Source organism: Priapulus caudatus, unplaced genomic scaffold, assembly GCF_000485595.1.
Source record: "Priapulus caudatus unplaced genomic scaffold, Priapulus_caudatus-5.0.1 Scaffold1409, whole genome shotgun sequence".
In the NCBI taxonomy this organism is placed as follows: domain Eukaryota; kingdom Metazoa; phylum Priapulida; class Priapulimorpha; order Priapulimorphida; family Priapulidae; genus Priapulus; species Priapulus caudatus.
In genome coordinates this window covers 22,505-33,790 of record NW_014578470.1, presented here as the reverse complement: position 1 = coordinate 33,790, position 11,286 = coordinate 22,505, and the positions used below count along the sequence as shown (strand labels likewise).

The 11,286-nt window shown below is 45.5% G+C and overlaps 1 protein-coding gene across 1 annotated transcript in view; it reads right to left on the bottom strand.

Annotated features, from left to right (window-relative positions):
• The window catches only part of LOC106816543, a 34,814-nt gene that overhangs the window by 19,742 nt on the left and 3,786 nt on the right, over positions 1–11,286 (bottom strand). Inside the window, exon 2 of the mRNA XM_014821168.1 lies at positions 3,408–3,587. Within this exon, the coding sequence (XP_014676654.1) occupies positions 3,408–3,435 (28 nt within the window). The 5' untranslated portion in view covers positions 3,436–3,587. The remainder of the gene's footprint in view (positions 1–3,407; positions 3,588–11,286) is intronic.

Below are 11,286 nucleotides of genomic sequence, written 5' to 3'. Positions count from 1 at the left end.
TTGATTGTGGTGAGATGAGATCGCCTGCTTGTTTCGTCGCGCGCGCGCGGCGCTAGTGGCGGTATTGTTGCTGGGCTGCTTTCTGCCAGCAGTATCTACAGATTAGCTACTGTGTAAAAACTCGCCGGCCACGCCACACGTGCTCGCAGTATTCGCGGCCAGGCCGAATATTTTGTGGTTTCCCATAACGGATTATAACATGGCAAAGAAATATCGTATTTAAGCGCCTTGCTCATTTTGGTCTGCTTCGATTTTCTTTTGCCTTTGAAAGAGAACAAACCGCCGATTTGTTAAATGTTTGTTTGGATTTGTGACCGCTAGATAAGTACGTTTTTATCTGATGTATTTTCCATGAAACATTATCTTTTCCTTCAATTAAATATACACATATAATTATCACTATAATTGCCAATTCTTTCTCAAATGTCTTTATTTTTCATCTCAATCTTTAAGTTATGAGAGGGTATGGGCTCTCGTTTAATATTACTACATCGTTTGTACACGCACTCTAGTGCTTCGTTCGCAGGATCGAGGAAGCGATCGCGAAGGCGCTACGACAGTACTACTAGAGCACGAAGGCACGTCGTTGTCGTAACAGACTACAAGATATGTACCCGATGTGTTTTAGCGTTGTTTAGTATTAGTTATATATTTTTCATATGAGTATTGATTAGTCGTTAGGGTTAGGGTTAGCAGTTAGGGTTTTTGGTTTAGTATAGGTTTAGGGTACACTTTCTGTTAGCTTACAAGTCTTGTGTACCACTTTGTGGTATACATATATTGTACCTCGGGTACACATCTGGTGTTCAAGGATAGAGAAATGGGTGCCAATAAAACCTATGTCCATTTAATCAATATAAATATAATATTACTCAACTATAATAGGTTTAGGGTCTATGGTTTAGGCTTTAGGGTACGTTTAGGGTTAGGATTGGCGGTTAAGGGTTAGGGTTATTAATTAGGGTTAGGGTTAGGTTTAGGCACCATTGCTTTTATTAGGTGACCCGATGTTCTCTATCCTTGGCGCCCTGGAGGTCAGCCGAAACGTAAACTCAATCGGGACCACGGCACCGACATAAACAGAATTCGCGAGCATATAAGTTAACTTAACTTAGCCGACCAGCCCTGGTGCGGAACGGAGGTGTCTATATCCACACGGAGTATTCTAACCCTTAGCAAGCCCGTTTTCCACTACTTTACCCTCCACTTTACAGGAAAGTTCGGTGAAAGTTTTGGTAGATAATTGGGATTTTGGCTACAAGTCATGGAGGGTGACGATCATTGCAAACTCCAGCCGAATTCAAAAGGCGCACTAAAGTCCTTCCTCCAGTTTGCGGGGACGAAAAACATTTTTCGCGCCGAGCCCACGCGCGTAGGTGGTGTCGCACGACGTGGCGTTTGCCACGGGCAGCGCCGGCGTCGGGAGGTTGCTTGCAAAATATGGCCACGTATGCAAGCCACAGGCGCCTAACCGGCTGCATCGCAGTTTCCAGATAGGCATTGTAGGCGCGCGCCCCCCCACGTTTGGGGCCGTACGACACTTTCCGTAAAAAAGCTATGGATAGACGAAACTCTGTTACTCGGCAATGCAGCAATCGCCAGTATCGCCACGTACTCGCCGAGCACGTAGCTGAGCGCGTCAGTCGCTATTGACAGCATTTCTTGAGGTTTTTCTTCTGTAGGAGTCCACTACGTCGTTAGCCATGAGGCGCGCCACCCAAAAAACGTTTTAGGGCGCCGTTTGGAGATGGCCTACTGCTGTTCCATCGCCGAAATTATCGGTTGGATTGCCGCCATTTTTGCGCGTTAACGGCGTTTTCAGACCCCTGTCTCAGATATCTGTCTAAAGTGTGACAAAAAAAGGGAGGCGGCGTATTCGCGTTCGTTGGGGCGCGGCTTTCGCGCCGGAGATGTGCGCCTGTCGGCAAAATACCGGGGCCCGCAAGTCGGTCAAGCAGCCAGCATAGGAGTGTAGAGGAGGGGTGCCAGATTGCACGAGATTTAGTTAGGAAGAACAGTTTTGTTGATGGAATGATTGCGAAACAGTCCGGCTGCCTAAATTTATTGGTGCCACTATAGCTTCTAAAATTTGTCTTAACACCTCACACAATAGCGGTAAATGGTGCGAATTCAGTCTCATGCAAAATTACGCATTTACAGCAGATTACGTTATGCCAAATATATGTAAAACAATATCAGCTAGCCACCGAAAGCGTGCAGTGATTAGTGGTCCATAATAAGCTGAGAACGTATACACTTGCCTTCTTTATTTGGTTGGGCCAAATTTATGAGGGAAAATCGGTTTAAAAATGCGGGAATCGGCGGTGTGTTGTACTTCTTGTGTTATTATCTACTCTTGATATCACTACATGGAATCCGCCCAGAACACAAACCATGCGAGGCTTTACACCTCCCCCACCTCCCAGGTGTAGTGAGTTTGGCTACAACTCTGACGTTCATTCCATGTAGGAAGCAGTGTCATCCTGTAATGAAATCGAATCCCGCGGCTTATCACGCGTTAGCTTATAAATTACGTCTCGCCGGCAACCAAAGCGGACTGTGCTTAGAAGGCGGGGAAGGACTTGATCCCATTTCCGCACCTTGCGTCCTGATTTCGTCACCGTCCGGCGTCTCGCGATGTTCTCGGCCTGACGTCCCCGGCACCTCGGCCGCATCGCTGCCAACGTTGGTGCTGCCATTGTAATGCTTGAGAACTTTTCTGCGAGTGAGAAAAGCGGTTACGGCGACCTTTAAGGCGCTTAAATAACTAAGCATAATTATAGTCTCTACTGCTCGGTGTATTGTCTCTACTGTCTACTCACATACATCATAAGAGCATTCCTATGCAGACACGGAGCTATAAATCTACATCTAACATTTACTAATTACTAATTACATTACTAATTACACTTTGGTAGTCAGAAGATAAATCACCTTCAAGAGAAATTAACATTCAGACAAAGGTATCGAACAAATGCACACGAGTTAAATGTGGATAAACAGCAATAGACGTTGATAGAATCTCCTTCTACTATTGGTCACATAACTACAAAATGGGAGGAAAAAATGTGCACAGCCACCAGAATAGTACCAAGTTCAACACATGCTGGAATCGATGACATTCCAGATTTAAATCATTATTATACTAATTATGGTTATTAGTATTACTTATATTATTATTATTATTATCATCATCATCACCATCACCATCACCATCATCATCACCATCGTCATCATAATCATCATCATCATCATAATCATCATCATCATCACCATTACCATCACCATCACCATCACCATCACATTGTCACCATCATCATCATCGTCATCATCATCATCGTCACCATCAGCGTCATCACCATCAGCGTCACCATCATCATGATTATTATTAATGATATTAGTATAACCTGTAGGTGCGGAGATCCAGCAGGTCATCACAGACGGACTCAAGCATCACGTTTTCCGCCCCCTGGAGGCGACGGTGGGCGACGACGGTCAGCAGGATAATGGCGTCTGACGTGTTCGGGAAGATGGCCTTCAGCTGACCGACCAAGTCCGCGTGTTTCACGCATGCGCCGTCGTAGACCCTGCCGAACACGATCCGCAACATCGCTCCCTCGTCAAGACCCAAGTTTGCTTACACGCGCGCTCTCTCTCTCTCTAGTTCTACGATATGTATATACTATACTATATAGCAAGTAATATAGACATAGTATACAGGAATGGATAATAGAGATCTCTATTATTCACTCCTGATATATATATATATATACTATATAGCATCTACAGCACATAACGATCGAGTTTGCTTCCACGTGGGCTCTCTCTCTAGTTCTACGATATGTATATATTAAATACATATATATCTAAGGACGGGTTTTCTGTTCCCGCTCCGCAGGCTCTACGGTTTAGTAGGTGCGCTAGTGGCACCCGTTTCTTATGGGGGTAGTAACAGGTTGCGTCGACAGTCCACGATAGATAACACAGATACAATAACACGAACACAGTATTGGTACGCTACTCGTCGTTCGTTCTATTATACCACAGGATATTCTCTTAACAGTGTAAATGCACACAGCTCCACGAAACTACACAGATGACAACGCGCACACAGAATACCGTATATTAGTAATTTCGTACCGTAAGACGTTGATCGCGAAGTAGCTCGGCAGAGGTGAAGGTGGAAAGTGAAAGGTGGAAGGTAACGGTGGAAAAGCGGGGTATAGAAGGAATAGGAAGGAAAGAACGGGAGCGCGGGCAAAGCTGGACCGTGCCACGGGAAGGATGGAAGCCGAGTCTCTTTCTCCCTGCGCATTTGCTGTCAACAAGCCCATAAAGTTATCTAGGCTAATTGGGCCGAGCATCGCGCGCGAGCGCCACGTATATTGGTGGCCTCCACCGCGCGGCGAGGCTGANTTTTTGGCGGGGGTCTATACCTATGTTTTTGAAGTCAAAGAATGCAATAAAACTCTTGTCAAATATCATAAGATATATTTTCTATAGTAGTGGGGCGGATATGTGACATTTTTTACATAAAGTGTGCACTTCTGGAAAGAAGCATGAAAATTTGCTCTAGGGGGGTTTTGAGTATGCTGAATTCAAAAATTGCGGGAAACACGATGTCACTCCAACGGTTCCCGCCAAAAAATCAAAAATTAAAAATGGCCACCAGAAAACATGTTTTTGCCCATAAATCAGCTGTAAGTGCCCCGATTATCTCTTGGCAAAATACCGTATCATTGCATCGGACACGGCATGTTCTCAACGGCGAATCGGTAAGTACCAATATCTTCCGGCTTAGTAGAATCTTGAACGAAGTTTCTTGCGAAAAGTGCTTTACGTACACGTGTAAGCCTAGTTAATATTAAGAAATTAATTAAGGATAGTAATAATAATAATGGATCCCTTAGTTACAACACCCGAGGGTCCAACCTCAATACCGCCAGCTTCTCAGTATGATGATATGCCTGAATTAGAGCCCACTGATTACCATGACAATCCCACCTTTGCACCGCCGCTCATAGAACCGCCACTCATGGCATATGATATTTCACAGCTTGCGTCTGTATTTGGGGAAGCGTTAAAGCCGTCATTAGACAGTATAGGAAGCAATGTTGATAAGTCGTTACGTGCCGCGGAATTGCGAGCGAGTATACCTAAATTTAGTGGGGCACCGAGCCCCCTTCAAGTTACTTTCGCACAGTGGCGTGACGCGTCCAATTAGAGGTAACGGATAAACAGTTTTTATCAATTGCTGTGGCATCGTTAATAGAGGGAGTGGCACAATTTGCACGCAGACATTTACTCGCAAATCCGGGCATCACTTGGTCACAACTGTATAGTAATCTGCAACGCCAGTACCGTAACCCAGCAGAAATTCCGCGCGCGCAGGCAATGTTAAAATCTTTTAGGCAAAACCGTTCGGAAAGCCCGCGTGCTTATGCACAACGTCTTATCGAACTGTCGGAAGCTGCATTTCCGGATAGTCATAGGAATGAGGCATCATTCCAAGCTCGCCTATTAGATATATATTTAGATGGGCTATTAAATTTACCAGCGCAGCGCGCTATAAAAAAGGCGCATCCGTCAACCCTGGAAGCTGCCGTTGAAATTTGTGTGCGGCAAGCAACGGTGGAAACTGAATTGGGAGCTCGCCAGCGCGCGCTTTCGTGCCAAACGCTTGTACCAAATACAAGCAACGAAAGTGAACAAATCGCTGATTATGCCGAGTTCAGTCGCATGCCGGTTTCTCGTAGGGTTCCTCCATCTACTGCCTCGGGCTATGACGAAATCTGCCGTCAGCTTGCGCAGCTGGGTGATTTAGTTAGAACCCAGACACAGATGTTGGCGGCTGTGCAGAGATCGTTTGCGGGGCCAGCGGCTGACCAGCGCAGATTTAACTCTTGTCGGCAACCATTTAATTATGCGCCTCCGTTCGCACCCTTTATGGTCCCACCCCTGCCGTTGATTCCAACTTCAGCGCGCGTGCAGCAGTCTGGAGATTCACGCAACCGCACCCCACTGCGTGGTTGCGCGGTACGTAGAGATCAACAGCAGGGAAACCTGAGAGGGGGTCGAGCATAAATAGGACGAATGCTCTTCCAAAACCCACAGATTTCCCCTATATATTAGCATCACGCGCGCTAACAGCTAACACTGCGCCCGGTTGTACTGTAGAAATAGAGGGTAGACGTGTAAACTCGCTGATTGATACTGGCGCGGATATTTCATTAATAGATGCGAGGCAATGGCGAGCAATCTCACTTTCGCGGCGCACGACAGTAGTGAATACGCAATTTTCAACACTATTGTCAGCTAGCGGGCATTATTTATCTGTTTTGGGAGCGGTTAGACTCGCGCTTGTGATGGCGGGACGCAAATATTCTGTTGTGTTTCATGTAGTGGCCGATTTACCTAGACCGTGTGTATTAGGGGTGGATTTTTTGCATACAAACGGGGCAATAGTAGATTTTAAGATACTCCTTTTAAGGCGATACTCCCCTTAGTTTGTGCTAGTCGTACTAAATCATTGGTTGCTAAATTAGCAACGTCTGTTACAATACCACCACGTGCACGCGTGGTTTGTCGATTAGTAACGCCTAAGTGTGTAAGTCGGAAATCACAGCTTGACGTTACGCCGGATAATAGTCACGCGCGGGCATGTGCTAATAGACAGTCGCGTGTTCCCTCACGCGGAGTAACTAATTGTGTTTCTCTACCTAATAATTTAACCGCAAGCATAGATTCTCACACAAGCTTAATGAGTGAAGTTGCTAACACACGAGCCGTGTCTGACGAAATTCCGCAAAACGATGTCTCCTTGAGTCGAAATAGTAAACAACCCCAACATCGAAATCGACGCTATGAACAACGATATCGTCAATATATACAATGACAAATTTACCCACAAATCCCTGCAGCACGGAATGCATCAGGCTCTGAAACGCAGAAGGCCCGTTGCATAATCCAAATGGCAGAGACCGATAAGACCATTGTCCCCCCGCTGTAACAAAACTAGCCTTATGTCTATCTCGCGGCGCAATGGGTAACTGATGATAAGCGGAGCGCAAATCTAAAGTCGAAAATACACGCGCCTCACACAGCTGATGCAACACATCGTCTATTAACGGGAGGGGGTGATTATCTTTAATTGTAATTGAGTTTAGTCTCCGAAAATCAACGCACATTCTCCACTCTCCATCCTTCTTAGGCACTAACAAGACGCCTGCCGCCCACGGTGACTGAGACGGCTCTATTATTCCTGCTGCTAACAGTTCGTCAACTTTTGCTTGTACTATTTGTGCATGTGCTGCTGATAATCCTTACGGCTTCGTACGAATTGCTCGATTACTTTCCGTATTTATTTGAAACTCCATGACGTTTGTTCTTCCTATCTCCTTATCTGAAGTCGCAAACGCATGAGCATTTGATTCTAATAGCTGTAATATACACCGTTGCTGGCTAATGTCTACCACATGGCTCACGGCCTGCTGGAAATCCAAAAGGTTTGCCGATGCCCGCGGTTTGTCCGTCGTGCCCACAGCTGGCTGCCGTATTGCGGGTGCATTCACACGCAAAACATCTGTTGCAGGTCTTCGCGAGGTTGCGATCTGCTAATTTTAAATTGAAACTGACTAAATGTTGTTTTCTTCGCAAATCTATCCAAATCCTCGGGCACGTGATCGACAGCACAGGAATTACCCCCGACCCAAGTAAGACTTGTGCCGTACTTGATTTGCAGCCTCCCACGACGCCTACGGATGTTAGACGCTTCCTTGGGCTAAGTGGGTATTACCGTAAGTTTATAAGGGGCTATGCTGCCATTGCACGCCCTCTCACGCTGCTTACTGGTAAATAAGTAACGTTTAAATGGACAGCAGAAGAGCCGAAGGCGTTCGAGACGCTGAAGAATGCTCTTACTTCTGCTCCGGTTCTGGCATTAGCTTCACCCGACAGAGATTTTCTTTGTATTGTGATGCTTCAACTTATACAATAGCTTCTGTTTTGACGCAGGTTGCGGAGGATGGTAGGGAGCATGTCATTTTGTATCTTAGTAAACAGTTAGTGGGATCACAGCTACGATGGGCCATTGTCGAGAAAGAGGCTTACGCGGTAGTTTATTCACTAATACGATGGAGACATTTCCTTCTAGGTCGTAGAATGATAATTTACGTTGATCATAAACCCCTACGTTATTTACTAACAGCGAAAACATTAACTAACGCCCGCTTGCAGAGATGGTCAGTAGTATTATCCGAGTATGACCTGCATATAGAGTTCAGAGCGGGCCAGTACAATGTGCAAGCAGATGCGCTCAGTCGGCTGCCAACAAACCCAGCTAGCGGAGAGTCTAGCAACGAGAGTGACAGTGAGAGTGTGGGTGACGCATGTTTGGCGATCGATGCAGTCCCAGCTAGGAAGCAGGTCAACGACCCGGGGCAGGCTGGTAATACCTAACCACCGTCGTGCGCGCCCTCTGGTGTTACAAATAGAGCGGAATTTCGTAACTTGCAAAGACAAGACGTTGAACTTGCCAGTATCATTAACGTTTTGGTCCAACCGCATGTAACATTACGTCAAATTAAATTAATAGAGGCATATTATATGGAGGAAGAAATATTGTGTCATTTGTTTACGACCTCCACTACTAACCCCCCCTTTCACAAATCGTTATTCCGGGCTCACTAGTAGAGGCTGTTATGTATGCGTGTCACTCATCGCCGCATGCTGCGCACCTGGGGTTTGATAAGACATACCGTAAAATAGCGGATCGATATTTTTGGCCACGCAATGTATCAGCAAATTCATAAATATGTTAAAGAATGTGTGCCGTGTAATGCTAGGAAGTTGCGTAAAGTTAACGCTCCACTCCATGAGGCCCCTATGCCGACAGCGGTGAATGAGACAGTCAGCACAGATGTGGTAGGCCCGTTGCCGATGACAGAGGAAGGGTATAGGTATATAGTTACATTTGTCGATCTTTACTCCTCGTACCCGGAATGCTATTGCACTACTAATAAATCGTCGGCGACGATTGCTAACCTAATTCTTAATTCATATATCCCAACGCATGGCTGCCCACTTCGTTTTCTTACAGACCGAGGGTTAGAATTTTGTAACTCGTTAATAAAATGAATTTCAGAAGTCTTCCGCATACATCATGTCACGTACTACGGCGCCATTTCATCCCGCGTCCAACGCAGTATGCGAAAGGTTTCATCGCACGATGGCCTCGATGATAGCATGCTTAGTAACGGAAAAACATACTGAATGGCAACGAGTATTGGGGCCCATTCTCTTCGCATACAGGACGGCAAAACATGCTACGAGCGGATTTAGTCCTTTCTATCTTATGTATGGCAGATCACCAGTACTCCCATTGGATACACTATTGTTACCTCGTGACCGCCTGTACGCAAAGGATCCGGTATCAATCGCGTTAGATAACATGCATCAAGCGTGCACGCTGATACATCAACGTACCGCGCGGGTGCGAGAGCGTAATAAGAGGTTATATGATCGTCGAGCGAGGAATCAACAATTTCAGGTAGGTGACGAGGTTTATTGGTATAATCCTACGGTTATACCAGGAGCAAGTCGGAAATTCGCTTCGTATTGGCAAGCGTTCTACGAAATTCATGAAAAATTATCTCCTGTGATGCAGTTCCGTATTAAGCATGCGCACAAGGGTAATATGCATGCGTGACGTACACGTCGACAGTCTGAGATTTGCATACCCTAGCGGAATATGGGGTAAAACACTAACCGATACCTTACCTCGGCAGGATAGAGCAGTGTCACCAGAGCGGCAGGAGGAGGAAACGACACACGATACACCTATGCATGCGTACGATGCCGAGGATGATAATGCGGCACAAAATTCTTTACAGTGGGAGGAGGAAGACGAGATACCACTAGCAAGGCTCCGTGAACGCCAGCAAGTAGGACTACGTTCCCAGGGGGATCTTTAAAATGGTCTCATATCTATTTCAGACTCGTGCTAGCCACGCTGTGTTGGCACATAATGAGACCGACAGCTGTGGATTCTACACTCCAGCCAACGAGCGGGGCTCTGTTTGTCAAGAAATGCCAGTTGACCGTGTCGCAAAACACCTGGTTAATTGCCTTCTCCGTAAACACCTCCGCCTTAAACCTCTACCTTATCCGAATGCATGTAGAGATTAACCGTCTACAAACGCCTATTTCCCCACATAAGGTTATGCCTACTTATCCTGCTTGGAGTGGTGAGAAAGAATTCGCGCATGATCTGTATAAAATGCTTCAAACTCATTTACAGTGGTTTCTTCGTAGATATGAGGCGTTGAGCGCACGTGTGCATGGGTTGCATTCGTTTCATCGGACACGGCCAAAGCGATCCTTGTTTGCTGGCGTCGGTAAATTAGCAAAATGGTTGATAGGTAGCGCTATGGAGGGCGACATCGAATAACTTCAGGGACAAATTAATGGTATGCAGATTTCCCAATCCTATCTTTCGGCTATATTGGATGACAGCATAACAATCATAAATTTAACTCGTATAAATACTGAGTTAAATACTAAACTGTTGAAAGAAGTAGTGGATCACAGTAATTTTATCGCCGATCGAGTACAATACATAACCTGGGAATTGGATTATTTTGAGGGTTACCCTTTGACGGAATTTAAATATTTAACTCGGATATATTTAGCCATAAATGGGCTCACACTTGCATTTGATCAGCTACAATCAACCATAGATGCAATAACAAGAGCGGTAGATACTCTAGTTGGGGGTAGATTATCGACAGATCTGATACCACCCCATAAACTTTTGGAAATGTTAACGGACATTAAATTGCTTTTACCCCCAACTCTCCAGTTTCCACATACGCCAACGGAGTCCCTCTTAAAATATTACGGGATAATAGAGGCAGTGGTTATTCCTTCGCCGCATGGTTTTCATGTACTTGCGTCAGTACCGCTAAGACAAAGGGAATCCTTATTCGATATATATGAAATTCTAACCCCTCTTGTTTATTTACCAGGCTCAAATTCATCACTAGCGACCGGGCACTATAACATTGCACATAAATACCTTGGGGTTACACCTGATCATGATTATTACATAGAGCCGGATAACCATGAAACCCTTATGTGTTTGCATGATGATCATGATTTTTTCCCATTAAACACACCAGTGTACCCATCGTCGGAGGTTAATTCGTGTGGAATGGCGCTTTTCCGCAATCTAACCACAGAAATAGATATCAAATGTGAAAAGCTCGTAGTATTTTCGGCTAGACCTCG